Source organism: Lonchura striata, chromosome 6 (genome assembly GCF_050655825.1).
Source record: "Lonchura striata isolate lonStrDom1 chromosome 6, ASM5065582v1, whole genome shotgun sequence".
Classification (NCBI taxonomy): domain Eukaryota; kingdom Metazoa; phylum Chordata; class Aves; order Passeriformes; family Estrildidae; genus Lonchura; species Lonchura striata.
The window spans coordinates 36,559,389-36,575,701 of NC_140708.1; the positions used below are offsets into that span (position 1 = coordinate 36,559,389).

At 43.6% G+C, this 16,313-nt stretch overlaps 2 protein-coding genes and 1 long non-coding RNA gene across 10 annotated transcripts in view; 1 reads left to right on the forward strand and 2 right to left on the reverse strand.

The window, feature by feature from the left end:
• The window catches only part of ATE1 (arginyltransferase 1), a 68,831-nt gene extending 63,045 nt beyond the window's left edge, over positions 1-5,786 (reverse strand). For 3 of the 6 annotated variants that reach the window (XM_021529295.4, XM_021529294.4, XM_077784726.2), the window contains exons 1-5: positions 5,358-5,525; positions 4,484-4,547; positions 4,094-4,156; positions 3,509-3,612; positions 2,487-2,759 (exon numbers count right to left, since the gene is read on the reverse strand). In XM_021529295.4, coding sequence (XP_021384970.3) covers positions 2,487-2,759; positions 3,509-3,612; positions 4,094-4,156; positions 4,484-4,547; positions 5,358-5,460 — 607 coding nt within the window. In that variant the 5' untranslated portion in view covers positions 5,461-5,525. Of the gene's footprint in view, positions 1-2,486; positions 2,760-3,508; positions 3,613-4,093; positions 4,157-4,483; positions 4,548-4,646; positions 4,723-5,357; positions 5,526-5,638 lie in introns of those variants that run through there. The other 3 variants (XM_021529297.4, XM_021529296.4, XM_085583734.1) reach the window with 2 other exon arrangements.
• On the forward strand, positions 5,335-7,731 carry LOC146767089 (uncharacterized). The gene is made up of 2 exons (XR_014956343.1): positions 5,335-5,475; positions 6,624-7,731. It is a non-coding gene; the product is annotated as an uncharacterized LOC146767089 (long non-coding RNA).
• NSMCE4A (NSE4A component of SMC5/6 complex) lies at positions 6,541-15,165 on the reverse strand. Of its 3 annotated transcripts, none has more exons than XM_085583736.1 (11): positions 14,631-15,165; positions 13,487-13,567; positions 12,806-12,936; positions 11,661-11,827; positions 11,265-11,364; positions 9,928-10,018; positions 9,361-9,455; positions 8,535-8,583; positions 7,755-7,849; positions 7,131-7,222; positions 6,541-6,627 (listed from the first exon to the last, which is right to left on the reverse strand). In XM_085583736.1, exons 1-10 carry the CDS (start codon positions 14,875-14,877, stop codon positions 7,139-7,141), a joined length of 1,140 nt encoding a protein of 379 aa, XP_085439862.1. In that variant the 5' UTR covers positions 14,878-15,165; the 3' UTR covers positions 6,541-6,627; positions 7,131-7,138. The 3 variants fall into 3 exon arrangements, 2 of the variants coding, with proteins under 2 accessions (XP_085439862.1, XP_021384973.4); XM_021529298.4 differs by having other exon boundaries at positions 11,661-11,809; positions 14,631-14,902; XR_014956342.1 differs by lacking the exons at positions 6,541-6,627; positions 8,535-8,583 and having other exon boundaries at positions 7,168-7,222; positions 14,631-14,950.
• Positions 15,166-16,313: the final 1,148 nt, after the last annotated feature.

A 16,313-nucleotide genomic window follows, 5' to 3' on the forward strand; every position in this document is an offset into this window, starting at 1 on the left:
AGGCAAAGAGTTAAACACCACATCTGACAGCAAACAGCTCGCACCTCATCACTGGAAGGAAAGGGCTAAAATCACCATTTACTGCAGACTGTGCTCTGAACTCAACACGGCCTTTCACATTTACAACCACCAACACCTGAGGCAACACTAATGCAGGGATTCTCCCACAGCTACTTACTGCAGCACTAATCTGGAGTCACCTTGACCATTTCACCCCAAAGCCACGGGTGTATTTAAACCCTTGAAATACTGAAGGACAAAAATACAACCACAAAATCACAGAGAATTGTTCTTCTGTATTAAAAGCCCGTGTGTGTGTGTGGCTACACCACAGACTTCTGTAAAGACACATGCCCCAAAATAAAGCATTTATTTTTTTCTCACCTGCAATCCAAAGGCAGGATGTAGAAATGCTGCCAATGCTATTATGGTCATGTAATGCAAAAGGCCACGGAAGTTTTGCATCTTTGCTTAAAACTATCTTCAGATTGTCTGTTTTAATCAATAAATTCACTTTTTGCAGGTTACCTCTATCTTTAACAGGTCAGTCATTTATAGAATTCTATTTGTGAAGTGGTATTTGCTAAAAGGAGAAGTCAAACCCATGCACTGTTTCTCATCTTGATCCATTTGTTCCTTATTAATACAAGAACTGTGAGTTGTAAAGCAACACAGATCCAAAGACATGAGGGAATTACAGACACTGTGTGACCTGTCCTCAGGCAAACAAGTCAGAGGAAGAGTTTATTTAAAACTCTCATGGTATATTTGAAGAATGAGTGCTTCATCTGTATCGGGATCTGTTTCGTGTCTCGGATCTTCTGTAAGCTGTAAATTAGCAAGAAAAACTTCAAGCAGTGACTGCGCCTACACAGATATAAGCAAACCTTCTTTTCTATCTGAAACTGTGCAGAAACAGACCATTATTCCTAGAGGACAATGACCTGTTTTGTTTATAAAGGAATAAAAATGCAATTAAACAACCTTATTACTGACTAAGTCTACATTTTCCAAGATGAAAACTGAACATGTTTCTATCTGGAAAATTTTAAACTAAATTTGACCTGTGACACCAGCTAGCATTTTAAAAAAAAATTAAATAAGCTTTCTGATGCACTTATATTCACTCTATCTTTAGAAATACCAGAAAGAAGCACACTAATGAGTATTTCTGCTCTGTAAAAGTAAACTTTATTTTCCTGAAATGAACTACAGCGTTACTTATCTGCATTTCCAGTCCTTAAAGTTTGACTCAAAGTTATTCTTAACCTGACTGAAGACCTTACCTCACCTTTTCCAAAGCACTGGCAGGTTTTTACATTCCTATTCCTTACCCAAGTCTGCCATCTGCTGTCAACAGCCACTTCATTTCTTTCCAATACTAAGTTTACATAGGCCAAAGTTTTACATTTATTATTTAAAATAAGAGAGCTTTGAAAGTTTGCACAATAAAAGTAATAGAAACAATAACTATATAAGGGTTAGAAAGGTTTGTATAAGATCAAAATATAAAACACAGTTTTAAAAATCCTGTAGTATTTCTATGCAACACTACTGACTCTCTGAGCAAGCATTTCTGAAAATTTTCTTTTTATTTAGATGCAAAAATTGCTTATTAGCTGGCGAAAATCAGATCCAATAGGGATGAGTGATTATTAAGGAAAAAACATTATTTCACTTGAAAGCAGCAATTCTACAAAAGGTGACAAAAGTACTTCCTTCTCCTAAATACTGGCACAACATGCAACAGGTGAGTGAAATCAGGAATTAGCAGGATGTCCCAACACAGTCAGAAACTCTAAAGCCACAAGTTTCCAATAGGATTTTCCCTACTATGTACCAGTAAACCACAATTAAGAAAATTCCCTTTATTTGCCAGAACAGGCTACACAAAATGGGAAACAAGATCTGTAAAACAAGGCTGGGCAGCCTCTGGGCCACAAAGTGTCTGTCAGTAATTCCACCTTAAATAAATTATTCTGGTAATAATCTACCCAGCCCTTACCATCCTCCTGCCAGAAATCATCCATGCCCCAGGAGAAAGCAGCCATTGAAGCACAGAATGATTTGGGCTGGAAGAGACCTTTCAAAGTTCACCTTCCACTGTCCCAGGTTGCTCCAAGCCCCATCCACCTGGCTTTGAACCCTTCAGGGATGGGGGAGCCCCAGCGTCTCTGGGCACCCCCAACCTCATCATAAAAAATTTCTATTCTGAATCTCCCCTCTTTACTTTCAGATCTTAGAGATTTAGTCTTCCTTAAGGTGAATAAAAGAAGATAAATATAACTTTTTAATGTAACAAAATATAAATTACAATATTACATGTAACACCCAGCACCTCTCGATTTTTACACTGTAATTCTAAACTGAGAGGAGCACAGGGAATAAAACAAAACAATTATAAACTTACTAAGCATTATAAAAAGAAGAGATTTCAAGAAGATGTGAAATGTTGACAGCATATTCCAATTGCTACCAGAAATTACCTGGCTTGGGTGGTGCATGAACAGCTTTAGCTGAATGAGATGGTTCTGCAGGGACTGGGGTGTCTTTGTCTGCACAGATCTGAACAGAATCCGATTCCACCTTCGGCACATCCCCCTCTTCTTTTGTTTCTCCCGAGTCCTTATCTTCATTCTCCACCTTCTCAGCTTGATCCACAGCCAAGGGAGTCAGCTCAGACTGACTGACCTGAGACTCGCTTTTGTATGGAAAATCACACGTGGCCACATCTTCTATATGGGAATCCATCGGCTCTTCTGTCAATAATTAAAACATGCATGAGTGAATTTCTCTCTGTACAACCACAGATCACACTTTCCACAACTAAAATTAATACTAAGTTAACTAGTTTCCAATTTTACAAGTGTTTTCCCATAGATAAAGTGACTATTGCAACAGTCTGAAAACAAAGTTTTCTTTATGATCCTGAATTATGAACATCAATTCATTTATGAGAACAGCTTTATTTTCTCCACTAAAACTGGACAGTCACTATTTCAAGCCATAACTTCAAACAAATAACAACAAACAAACCTAGCATACCACACATACAAAACAAGCAGATTATAAAGATTCAGAACCAATATAAGTTTCACTGCCATGAAGAATTGCTAGGTTTGGTGCTAGATAAATGGAGGGTGACTGGAAAAACCCTCTTTGTTTGCTCTTCCTTTTCTATGCGACCATCTGCTCTAGTTAATCCTCTCCAGATTATCAGTTTCATGATAGAAGTAAAAACAGCATTTAATTCTCTACAGCACCCAGCTAGAAAGTGAGGACATGACCAGGAAAATAAGCTGGTTTGTGGAAAAAGTAAGGAAATATTTTCTTCAATAACCCCAGCCACCTGAACAATTTGCCTTCTGGGCTACTGAAGTGCTCAAGGAACAGCCTAGCTGGGGGTCTACACAAATAATTCAAAGCCCATTTGCCATCTGACCACTCAAGCAGGAATTTAAATCCTCCTTCCATCAGTATTGGTTTTCAAATACTCAGCTTTTCCTACCTTCACTTGCTACTTTCGAGACATCTCCTTTGGTAATGAATTTCAACATTTTCTTCAGAACCTTCTTGTGGGACTTGGAGGCCTGAAAATGCAAAGCCTGGCACCTAAAAAACAAAAAAAATTTTCTTTTGTGAAAAATTGTTGCAGGCAAAAAAAAGGTTAAGGAACCATTTACAAAACTTACATTGTAATCTCTATTTATTTCCTAAGTCTCCCTATACAGAGTTGTCAAATGTTTTATCAACACTTTTGAGATAATGAAATGACCTTGTCTTCTACTGAATAATATCAGTCCTTACGGCATGTTTTTTATGTCTCTCTAGAATTACTAAAATACAAATGTAAGCTTCTCAAACTCTCAAAGCAGTGTTTGTGGGTTACAGACAAGATTCCTTACAGGGAAATATCCCAGAGCTGCTGATGTCCCTACGCACAAACCCAAGAGCATATATTTAGTGTTTAAAGTATCATTAAAAGTAGAACAGCTTCTCAAGTAAGATGTATTTCAAGCAGCAAACACAAATGGTGATTCAATATATTTGAAGTGGTCAAATCCCTTACAAAAGTGTACTTTGAGTTTCTTACCTTATTGTGTATTGAGGACAACATGTTTGATTCATGATAGGTTTGTAGACGTATTTTCCACTTCTGAAACAATAATAAATATGCATTGATTTTTTTGTTGTTTGTGCTACAAAATAAATGAAGCTTTTTTATAAAAATCACATCAAAACATTTCACGATGAAAAGTCAAAGAGCAAGTTCTTCAGTTCTTTGCTGATTGTATTATCCTTCTAAAATCACTGAATATTTTCCTGTTTGACAGTGTCATGTTACAAAAGGTCACAGAGCACTGGACAAATAGTTCAATTACTCATGGATATTTAAGTTTTTCTATAGATCTAAACTTTAAATGTGGATCCTAACTTTAATCTCAACCGACAACACGGCTTTGTATTTTCTTTTCCAATGTACCTTCGCCATCCTCTGTCTATGAGATCCTGGTAATCTTGAACTGTCATCGAATGTGCCCACATGCCTGAAACAAATAACACAGCAGCACACTTGACTGACCATGGTTTGGCTTTAAAACACAACAAACTCTGCAGGACAGGCTGGGAGAGCTGGGGGAGCTCACCTGGAGAGGAGAAGGCTCCGGAGAGAGCTCAGAGCCTGAAGGGCTCCTGGAGAGGGGCTGGGGACAGGGATGGAGGGACAGGACACAGGGAATGGCTCCCACTGCCAGAGGGCAGGGATGGAAATTGGGAAGGAATTCCTGGCTGTGAGGGTGCTGAGCCCTGGCACAGGTGCCCAGAGCAGCTGTGGCTGCCCCTGGATCCCTGGCAGTGCCCAAGGCCAGGCTGGATGGGGTTTGGCGCAGCCTGGGACAGGGAAAAGTGTCCCAGAAATGGCACCGGGTGGGATTTAAGGTCCTCCCAACACAAACCATTCTGTTATCCTGTGGTTACTGCAAATCTGAGTAGCTAATGGCCACTTATGCATAGATGTCTTTCAAAGATTTGACACGTATGCCGTAATTACTGATTTCAATAACCGCGTTATACGCAAAAACCCTAAGCCCAGCACAAATCTTGGGATGCAATCAACCAGATTTCTCTGACCGCACCAGCGCTAAGATCCCCTCCGCACCTCCCACTCCCAGAAATAAACAAGGAAATCAACACAAAATCGCTGCTCAGTCCTGTCCCGGGCCATCGGCGCCGCCCCGAGCTCCCGCCGGGCAGCCGGGACAGGCGGCGGCTCGGCAGCAGCCCCCGGCCGCCCTCCCGGCCCCGCCGCTTCTGGGCCAGCCGCGGGCGGCCCCGCTGCCAGCCCGCCCCGCCCGCACCGTGCGAGAGGTTGCCGGTGTCGCTCCTGCAGTAGCCGCAGCGGTAGCCATCCTCCCCGCCGAAGAACTCGACGATGCTCGGCGAGCCGCCGCCCGCCGCCATCCCCGCCCGCCTCAGGTCAGCGCCCCGGGCCGCGCGGAAGCGGCGCCCGCCGCCATCTTGGCTGCGGGCGGCGCGCGGGCGGCGCGCGCAGGAAGCGCCGCCGCCGCCATGTTCCGCGCGGGCAGCGCGGCGGGGCTGAGGGAGCTCCGAGCCCGGCCCGGCCCCCGGCCCCGCTCACCCGCCGACACCTTGCCCCGCGCCGCGCCGCAGTAGCCGCAGCCGTAGCCTTCTTTCCAGCCCTTGTACTCCACCACGGCGGCGGGCATGGCGCCGCGGCCCCGCAGCGCCCCCGCCACGCCCGGCCCGGCCCAGCCTCCCCCGCGGGCGGATCGGGGAGCGAGCAGCGCTGCGGCTCCCGGGCCGTGCCCGCACAGCCTCCCCCGCGGGGATGGAGCCCTGGCTACCCCCCTCAGCTGCTACAGCAGGATAAAAGGGTGGAAGAAATCCTGGGCTCTTCCACAGAGCGTTTTCTAAAACGGAACAAGACTTCCACATAAATACTTTTATAAAATAATGTTGTGGCCCCATAGAGCTGGCCTGGTCAATGCCCAAAGTACCAAACAAATACAGGAGGAGTTTGAAATAAAGGAAGGTGGAACTGCTATCTGTAACTGAAACTGAATTTCCAAACTCAAACCTTTGCTTCCAGAATAGCAAGAACAGCAGGGCAATATCAATTCTCCTGCAGCACCCAAAATCATGTAGAATTTCAAGATTATCCCAGCAGGGATGTTTAACCATGTGACTTCCATTTGCTGCTGGGGTGAGACAAGGGAGGAAAGAAGGGACAGTGTTTCCTTTTTCCCTTTTTCATCAGCGTCATATGAAATAGCAAACTGAGCCGTAATATATAAATAACTGTGACAAGCCTAAACTTCCTCAGGTTGCCCAGAGCACCTGTGGCTACCCCTGGGTCCCTCTTTTGTCCAAGGCTAGGTTGGACACAGCTTGGAGCAACCTGGGATAGTGGAAGGTGTCCCTGCCATGGCAGGCGTTGGCACTGGGTGGGATTTAAGGTCCCTTCTGACCCAACCCATTCCATGGTTCTAAACAAAGCAGCTTGTATAAAGCATCGAGGTGTTCCAGAAAAAATAAATTTATTTTTACAACATATACATATACAACAATTGTTGAAACAAATGTTCTGATGTATTTTCTTTAAGGCACCTAAGGAGAAAGAAAAACAAAAAAGAGAAGACAGTAAGACAACATGCATTAAGACCAGGAGCTGATCAAGTAACTGTGACAGTAAGGACTTCATTCCTATCATGGCAAGAATTTTCTGGAAGCAGAAGGGAAGACTGCCTGGTTCCCTCTAAGTCCTTCTTCAGACTACTTTGCTAACAACATCAGATGTCAGGAAGTTAAGAAATCAAACAGAAAAACTAAGCTATGATTCTTTTCAACACTGCATTCTGAGTATAAAGTTCCAAAAAATAATGCATCACTTAACTGACCATCAAGCTCAAAGGGATTTTTCCCTAGTTCATAATTTGTATACAAGCCTAGATTACGTTTTGTTTCATGAAGAGGGCAAGGACACAGCAATTCCAGATGTTACAGTCACCCTGCTCACAGTTCTTCTGCACTTTTAAGTCACACGTAGTTTCCCTGAAATTCTCCCACATGCATAAGAAACTTACTGGGTTTGATTTGTTAAAAGAACTTACTTGAATAGTTATTCTGTCTCCATTTCCTCTTCAGTGGCCTGATAAGGAGGTGTAATCATGGCTTCTCTTATCTGAAATGTTTCTATGATCTCCTGATAAAGATGACAGAGTGAGTCAGTCAGCAGAGCTGAACTATTTGAATTGAATCACCACCAGCAAGCAATAAAGTTTCTGATACTAAAGCACTATTTCAAATTACATCTCTCCTGCACATTCTGAGTGAGGGACAAAGGAGAAGTATGTGGTGCTCAAAAGTACTTTTTGTCTTAAGATTTATTCCAAACAATCAGGAAACTGCATGGATAACTTTGCCTCCAGAGACAAGTATTGTACATATGGGAAGAAACAGATTCCATATTTACCCAGGCCTTGTACAAAAGTGAAGTCAGTGCACAGCTTCAAAGCACTTAAACTGAACAGGCTTCAGGAATCAAATATGGAATCACAACCCAAACTCTCAGTTTTCCTGCAGCTACAAACATCCCTTAGATCTGTGATTGCTCTGGCATCCATAAGGTCAAATGCAGTGTTTCTGTACACAGAACACCTGCCCTCCCCAGCACAGCTCTCAGAGGCTTAAATAAAAAACAACTGATCCAAAGTATGAAGTGCTCTCCATGGTACCTTCCATTCCTTCTGGTTCAGACTTATGACCACCTGGTTCCGTGCTCCAGCTCTGCTGTCCTCCTCTTCTCCTCCCTCGCTGGGTTTTATAGGCTCTGATCAAAACACAGCATTTTCAGGACTTGTAAAGCCAGTTTCCACCAGGAACACAAAAGCTCCACAAAAATCACATCAATCCTACACACTCTACCCACTTAAGTCTCTATCAGCAGCCTGTACTGCTTGTTATACTTCCTTAGTCTCACATGTTAAAAATTTAGGAATTAACTTTTTTTTCAGAAGGACCTAAATATTTAATCCCTTACAATATCTCACCAAAGTGCTAACCCCACTGATAAACTGTGGGAGTGAAAGCCAGCCTTGTATGAAGAATGGAGAATGAATTCTTCATTCAACCTTGAATGAAGAACTTCCCTTCCAACTGTTTTGAAGCTGTAGCAGTTCCCAACTCTGAGACAAGAGAGTTCTTACACCCAAAGATATCTTTTTTTCAGCCAAATATAATAATGTTCATGTACTTATTAGCAAAAATATAACTTGAAATGCAGTAATATTTGATTTCTATTTACAGAATAAATTGGTATAAATCAGCATAATGGTCCTTTTCCATACATTGGTATTTGAAAAGACTCATTCTTTTCAGCTGCTCATAAATCTCTTCACACCTTCAATTACATTCACTGCATATCCCCAGTTAAAAATATACCTAAAACTTTGGGAATACATAAGATGTAATGTTGTTACAAAAACCAATTAGAGTATTTTAAAGCTATATTTTACCTATTATTGGCAATTCATCTTCATCCAGCTTTATTTTTGCAAGACCATCCTAAACAACAGTGGGATTTAAAGTTTCATAACTTAAGAGTTTTCCAGTTAGGATAATACACTGAAATTTCATATTTTTACATATTACACAATTATGAACAGGTACATATACCAATAAATAATCTTCACTGGCATACCACATAAGAAAATACTAGTTTAATACAGCACTTATCCATAAAGAAGGTAGTCCATATAGCAACAGTGTGTAACTGCTGGATTATAAAAGTTATGTTTTATTAAAGTTGCTATTATTCTCTAAATATTCTTTAGCTAACCCTTTATAAAAAGATTTCTATTCAATGTAAAACTGAATCAGTCAAAATATCCTTGGCAGTTTCCATCTTTTCCAGAATTAATTTTATTTATTAGACAAACCAAGGAGAGTGTTGAAGTGCAAATCCACAGATTCAAAAAGAATATAAAACCTTGCACTAACATAGTTTTCTACAGCCTCAGTAACTCTTCCATACTCTATGCGAACTTCTCTGTATGTGCAGAAAACATGAGCCAGAATCTTTTTTGATAAATATATTGACTGCAAAAATATCACTGCTGTTTTGTTGGTAAATTGATTGCAGTGCAAAAAAAAAAAAGTTAGTCAACTCTGTTTCCTTTTTAATTTGATTACCAAAATATCGCTGACTGTTTGCAGAAAATAAATTAGTACTCCTTATACTTAAATCCTTATTCTCCAATATCGAAGCCAGAAAAAAAACCCAGCTATTTCTAGGTAATTCTAATATCTAAAGTGATATTTTAAAAAGATGTCATGCCTTACCCTGGTAAGGAAGGACACGTGAAACACGTTTTCCACAGTGCGTGCAAACGAGTTCGGATCAATGACAAAATCAAAGAAGGAAATGGGTGTATTAGCTGGGGATGCAAAAATAGCTTTGTTCAAACAAACAAACCAACAAGTGGTATACACAGAGCTAACAGATGTAAATACAAACTTAAGAGAGAAGCTGCACCTTTCAAAAGCTAAAGGGTGTTTATCAATTTAGTTACAATCCAGAATTTCCCACTGCTAGCAAAAACAAATGTTCTGTAGATTATGTTATTTTCTTCCATCTTTTCCCCCACACAAATCCACATATTTGAGTATTTGACTGCCATCTAAAAGTGGCAGGCATTAATCAGGGGAGAGGATTTACATTTACTTTGCAGTCAAACAACAGCTGATTAGTGTTCATAAAAAAAAATACATAGTTGATCTATGTGCTTCACCAAAGATTTCTACTTGCAGACTTAATCTCATTTTGTCTCTGTAGTTTTACCACTCCAAACTGTAGAAGACAGAGAATATTCATTTTCTCTAGTTAATGTTTAATTTAACCATACTTACGATCATCTTCAAAGTGAGTCTGCAGTATTCTCAAGATCCTCTCTACTTCTTTTTCTGTAGCTTCTTGATGAGACTCTTCCATTTTTTTTAACTGGGAAAAGGAAACAAGAGATTCACCTCAAATAACTGCTGTTGAATTACCAAAATATGCAAAGGGCCTCTTTTGAACATGTAATGTAAAAGTTGAATTTCTCTTTCTACATGCAACGTAACAAACACACTTATGCAAACATGAGACAACCTTGAAGAGCTTTAGGTTTTAATTCCAATCTTACAATATCAAACTGAAAGGCCATGGCTTGTATGTTTTGAGCTCATGTACAGGTGTACACTTACTTGTCAATGGCTCCGAGGAGCTGGGTTACACAATGCTACAGTCTGTGAGTTTAATGAAGATGAGCATTTATAAGCAACCCACAAACCTCCCAGCTCCTCTTCTTCCCAGTAGAAACTACAACAAATCCTTTCTATCAATGGTTATTTGGATTGAGTAGGCTGCCTTTTAAAAGGCAACAATCAATCACTTGCCTCTATTATCCCAGCATTATCACAGCCTCAGCTTCCCTGTAACAGTATGGATTATATTCACATTTTCAGATATAAGCCTCTTTCAATATTCCCAGACTTTTGCTTTTCTGCCAGTGAATGACACAGAGAATAAGAAAACAGAAAATACAAAAAAGTGGTTATGTGAGCTAATTAGCTTGCTGCTATTAACCACATTTTAGTGCAAATGTCACATCCTGTTAGACACTTCTTAAAGAAAAATGGAAACCACACTAATGTAAAGAAGTTTTTCTGTTTCCTCTTAAAGCAAGAGGCTCTAACTTGAAAATCAGTTTGTAAACCCTACTTCTGAGCACAAAATTGGAGTGTAAATCCTATTTCCTTCCACTCAGTGAAATACTGCAGTCAAAACAAATCAAGAAACCTAATAATGGAGTCTGAATCCTTTAGTACAAGCTCAGAAGGCAAAGGGTTAATGTGTGTGCCTCCAACTCCAGCTGGACAGCTGTGGAGCTAACGAAGGATTGCTGGCAATAACAGCCAAGGAGTGCTGGTTGTCACACACTGTGAGAAACAACAGGGTATAGCTGGAGAAAAGAGCCATGTGAAGGTGGGGCAGCCCCTTTCTGGGACAAACGTCCTTGTTCTGGCTCCTGGAGATAAGCACAGCACAAGCATCTGTGGATCGTGGATGCTCCCTTCCCCTTAAGGGTGGGATATCATAAACACTACAGTTTATAATTACAAAACCAAAACCAAACAAACTACAAGACTGAGAAGTAATTTTTAATAACTATGCCAGAACAAATGGTTAATAACACTTAACAAACCTGAGCAGGCATTGCCCGTTCTGCTTTTCTTCTGCTAGCTTTCCTCTGCCTCTCAATCCGTTGCTTTGGTACAGGAGGCTCAGACTTGAAAGATCCCATCCTAACCAAAACACAAAGAAAACATACATGAAAATCTGGTTTACACTGTATGCTTAGGAATCTTTACACTGATCTCCTCAAGCAAGCGCAAAGTGATGACGGATACCTTCACCATATTTACAGATTTCTGCAAAGAACCATCCCCAAAAGTTGTTCCAGTATGTTGACAGCCTCACACCTTGTCAACACTCTGCTGTGACTTCAGTTTAACTCATGTAAAGCCAGGGCATCAAACACAAATCAGTTAAGGCCATTACCTTGAGCTGCAGTACACACTATTTCCTTGAAGACACTTACATGTAGTGAAAAGTAGGTGCTCTTCTAAAGTATTTGGGTGCTTCTTCTCCTATTGTCTGCCAGGCACCAGTAGGTAAAAAACCACCTGGAATATCCTCAGATTCATCAGTTTCTTCCACTTCTGTGCGATTTATACCCATGAAGGTCAGCTGCAAAAGAAAAAAAAGCTGCAATAAAAATTCACTTAGAGGTGAACTAGTAGATACATTCATGGTGAAACACTGAATTCTGGTGTGTGGCTAATAAATTAGTATTTAATGCCACTGCCTAGCAGCTTTGACTTTCATGAAAACAGGTATGCACTCAAATTCACCCCTTCGCTCAGCAACCAATGAAAGCCATAAGCAAACAAAACTGCTTAGATTCCAACACTTTCAGTGGTGTATGAAGTAGCAGAACATTACTCATATTGCACTTCAGAGCTCAAATGTCTCAGAAGTTTTTGAACACTACACACTCACAGAACGCCCAGCCCCTCAAATATCATAGAACTTATCTGGCCTATCCCTGCATCCACACTAGCAAGAAAAAATTTTAAACTGAACTTTATGTTTTTTATAGACTTAAGCAAACACTCAAGATTCTTTGTTGGTCTGCTGTAACACAGGGAAGCATTTTCAAGGAGCAAAGAAGCCAACAGCCTGCTTAAAAGCTGCTCAGATCCGACTCCTCCCCCCAGTACAAAGAAACGAACTGTCCAGCCTGAAAGCATTCAAGTGTTCCAAAGTCCCACCTCACATCAGTGACACAAGGCCTCAAGAACTCTATCCAGAAACATAGAAACCAGTGGACAGGATAAAGCAACTACTTAGCTACTGAGAAACTACAGAAGAATGACTGAAAAAAGAGAAGAAGATTTTAAGAGCACGAGCTGACTGAGCTGTGATAAAGCAGCAGCAGCAGTGCAATAATGGGGGAGGTGTCTGCATTTCAAGTCAGATTTCCCCCTATTGCAAGTGCTTAATATGCAGTTTAAGACAATTAACAACAATCACCAGAAGGTTTATCAAATAAATTCATAGGAAGAGCATTAAATTCCACCACAACTGCCATGTACTGCCTGACAATCTGAGGCTTTATGGTTCTGTAACAAACAGGGCAAACCTCCAGTAGAAATGTTGGCAAACTCAGAGCCTGGAACTTACCAAGTCTTCTGCAAATGCTGTTGAATCAAATGCTGACATCTCTGAGTGTAACTCACTGGCCTTCTCCTTTCCTATATTGGATGCTATAACGAGGAAATGGGCATCCAGTGCAGCCTCCCGTGCACGGCAAACTGGTACAGAAAAGATTTTGTGGTAATTAATATAAAATTGTCACAAAGAGAATTATCAGATTCAACATAGGGACTATCCTGGCTTAAGTACTTTGGAAATCCTTTTATTGAAATGACCTCTAACACATTTACATAATCATCATAATAATATTTACATTAAAAAAAAAGGAAAGAATGACAAACCATGGAAGAGTAACACACAATCTTGAACAACAAATGCATTTTTTAATCAACATGCTTTCCACCTTTCCAAGTGAAATGAACCCCTCTACACTGATATCTTTTATGTGTATTACTGATATACGCTGTTCCAGTGAATCAAAATAAAGCAAGGAGTTATTTCTAAAAGCAAATAAACTGCAATGACATTTATTTTCTCACATCAACTTACTGAACCAATCTTCAACTCAACATATCTATTTTAAGTTATATAAAATTCTGATGAAGTACTTGGACCTCAACTTCACTCTTTTGCCTCTTTTGTTTGTAAGGCATCATCGCCTCATGCTTGGCCAAACACATCAATGAAAGACTAATGAATTTGTTTTACCTCCATCAAAAAGTCTATTGGCTTCTTCCAAAGCTTCTGTCAGCCTGTTGCTTTTTGAATTCAGCATGGCTTCTCGATTTTCTGTGGGAAAAGACACAAAGAAAATCCTGAATTAGAAAATATAGAAGCACTGAGAAACGCTGTGCTTGTTTGATGCTGAATGGAGGCCAGGTGCCCACCAAAGTTCCATCACTCCTCAGCTGGGCCAAGGACAGAAAAGAGAACAAAAAGCTCATGGGCCTAGGTAAGAGAGTTACCTCACTAGCAAAACAGGCTCGATTTGGGGAAATGAGTGGAATTTCCATGAAAGAAACAAACCAGCCACTACAACTGTACACTTGGTCAGTTCCATAAACAGGCTGGATCACCCATAAACTGCACTGTAGCTTCTTGCAAAACAACTGCACAAATTTATCAAGTATTCACAAAATAACTAATCCCACGTATTGCTGAACTTGGCAGTGCTACTGAACACATTTCTGTGAGGAAAACAACACAACTCACTCAAATGGATATAGGAGAAGGACTCACACACTTGTCTGGAAAGATGCTAAAAACTACACAGCGTTTTTGGAAGTCCCAAGATAACTTTCCAGTCCAGGCACATAATGATACCTGCAGTTTCAAACTAAAGCTCAGACACCATGAAAGTGAAATTAAAGGATTTAGCTGCATCTCCAGGCCTTAAGCCGACTGTTCCCCTGCACCAATGCAGGCACCACATGTGTGTTAGTGCAGCTAAATCCCTCCTAACCTCGCTATCCCAGGGCATGCAGGAAAGGAACTTTGCACAGGCCTCAAACTGAAGGAGAGTACGTTTAGATACGGGAAAAAATTCTTCCCTGCAAGGGTGGGGAGGTCCTGGCACAGGTTGCCCGGAGCAGCTGTGGCAGTGTCCAAATCCAGGCTGGACAGGGCTTGGAGCAGCCTGGGACAGCGTAAGGTATCCCTGCCACGGTTGAAACGAGAATACCCGTAAGGTCCCTTCCAGCCAATCCATGATTTGCGAGTCGAATTTCTTTCAGATTCCAAACCCAGCGCATCGGCAGCCCGAGGACCACCCGTTTCCCCACACGGCCGGGACCGGCCGCCATCCCGGACCGCTTCAGCCGCGGCCGCAGCGCTCCCCCGGCTGCCTCCTTACGCTGCACGGTGGAGATGAGCTCCCGGTACTGGCTCCGGATCATCCTGTTGTGCTCCCTGTCGTCGTCGTCGCCGTCGCCGATGCTCAGCTGCCGGAGCCTCTCGCCCGCCGCCTCCTCCTCCGCCGCCTCCTCCTGCGCCGCCTCCGCCGCCTCCTCGTGCGCCGCGCGCTCCTGCGGCTGCGGCGGGCGCGCGCGGCGGCGGCGCGCGGCCGGCGGGGACTCGCCGCTGGTGCCGGCGTGCGACATGGCGGCCGCCAGCCGGCACCGCGGGATGCGGGTGACCCCGCCCCGCGGCTCCGCCGGCCTTCCCGGGATGCGCGCACCGAGTCGAGCCTGCGCAGTGAAGAACCTCAGAGGATCCTGGTGGAGGGGTCTGCGGGCACCGCCGGTGGTCGTTGAGCCGATGCGGTCTGCTCGCGATCTTCCATACTGGCGCTGCTTGCCGCGCCGGTTCTGCGCGGTCCGTTCCGCAGCGAACGGGGCTGGGCCTTTCTGACTCGCCGCAGGGGCGGTTACCGATCTCTCAGCGTTCCTTTACATTTCCTTCCTTCCTCCCTCGGAGTTCCGGTGGCTGCCCGGGGCTGGGCGCTGTGAGCGGCGGCGGGCGGTGCGCGGAGCCGGCTGGGCGGGGCCGCTCCGCTGCGGGCGCGGCTCCATCGCCGCCGCGGGAGGGCGCTGCGGGCGCGGAGACCGCGGGGCGGGAGGCGGAGACGGCCAAAGTCTGAGGGGAGCGGGGGGAAGTGAGGGAAAGGGTGAGCCCAGTGTCCCAGCACCTCTAATAATGGATCCGTGAGGCAGCCAGCACCTGAGGGGAGCGGGGAGAAGTGAGGGAAAAGAGTGATCCCATTGTCCCAGCGCCTCTAATAATGGATCTGTGAGGCAGCCAGCATCTGAGGGGAGCGGGGAGAAGTGAGGGAAAAGAGTGATCCCATTGTCCCAGCGCCTCTAATAATGGATCTGTGAGGCAGCCAACATCTGAGGGGAGCGGGGGGAAGTGAGGGAAAGGGTGAGCCCAGTGTCCCAGCGCCTCTAATAATGGATCCGTGAGGCAGCCAGCATCTGAGGGGAGCGGGGGGAAGTGAGGGAAAGGGTGAGCCCAGTGTCCCAGCGCCTCTAATAATGGATCCGTGAGGCAGCCAGCATCTGAGGGGAGCGGGGAGAAGTGAGGGAAAGGGGTGATCCCATTATCCCAGCGCCTCTAATAATGATCCGTGAGGCAGCCAGCATCTGAGGGGAGCGGGGAGAAGTGAGGGAACGGGGTGATCCCATTGTCCCAGCACCTCTAATAATGATCCGTGAGGCAGCCAGCATCTGAGGGGAGTGAGAAGTGAGGAAACGGGGTGCTCCCATTGTCCCAGCACCTCTAATAATGATCCGTGAGGCAGCCAGCATCTGAGGGGAGTGAGAAGTGAGGAAACGGGGTGCTCCCATTGTCCCAGCACCTCTAATAATGATCCGTGGGGCAGCCAGCGTCTGAGGGGAGCAGGAGAAGTGAGAGGGAAGAGGGCGCTGCGATTGTCCCAGGGATGTGTCTGGAAATGCCTGCTTTAGTCAATGAGCAGGGATCTGCGCTCTGGCAAATGAAATAAATTATAGGCCCATAGAATGGTTTGGATTAGAAGGGACTTTAAGGACTGTCTAGTTAGGATCATGGAATCATCAGGGTTGGAAGTGATCTTCAA

Coding starts and splice junctions, on each gene's coding strand:
- NSMCE4A (XM_085583736.1), bottom strand. CDS start 14,877: ATGTCGCACGCCGGCACCAGCGGCGAGTCCCCGCCGGCCGCGCGCCGC. Junction 13,568..14,630: donor GCTCATCTCCACCGTGCAGC/GTAAGGAGGCAG, acceptor CTTTTCCCACAG/AAAATCGAGAAGCCATGCTG. Junction 10,019..11,264: donor AACGGGCAATGCCTGCTCAG/GTTTGTTAAGTG, acceptor TCCTTTTCCCAG/TTAAAAAAAATGGAAGAGTC.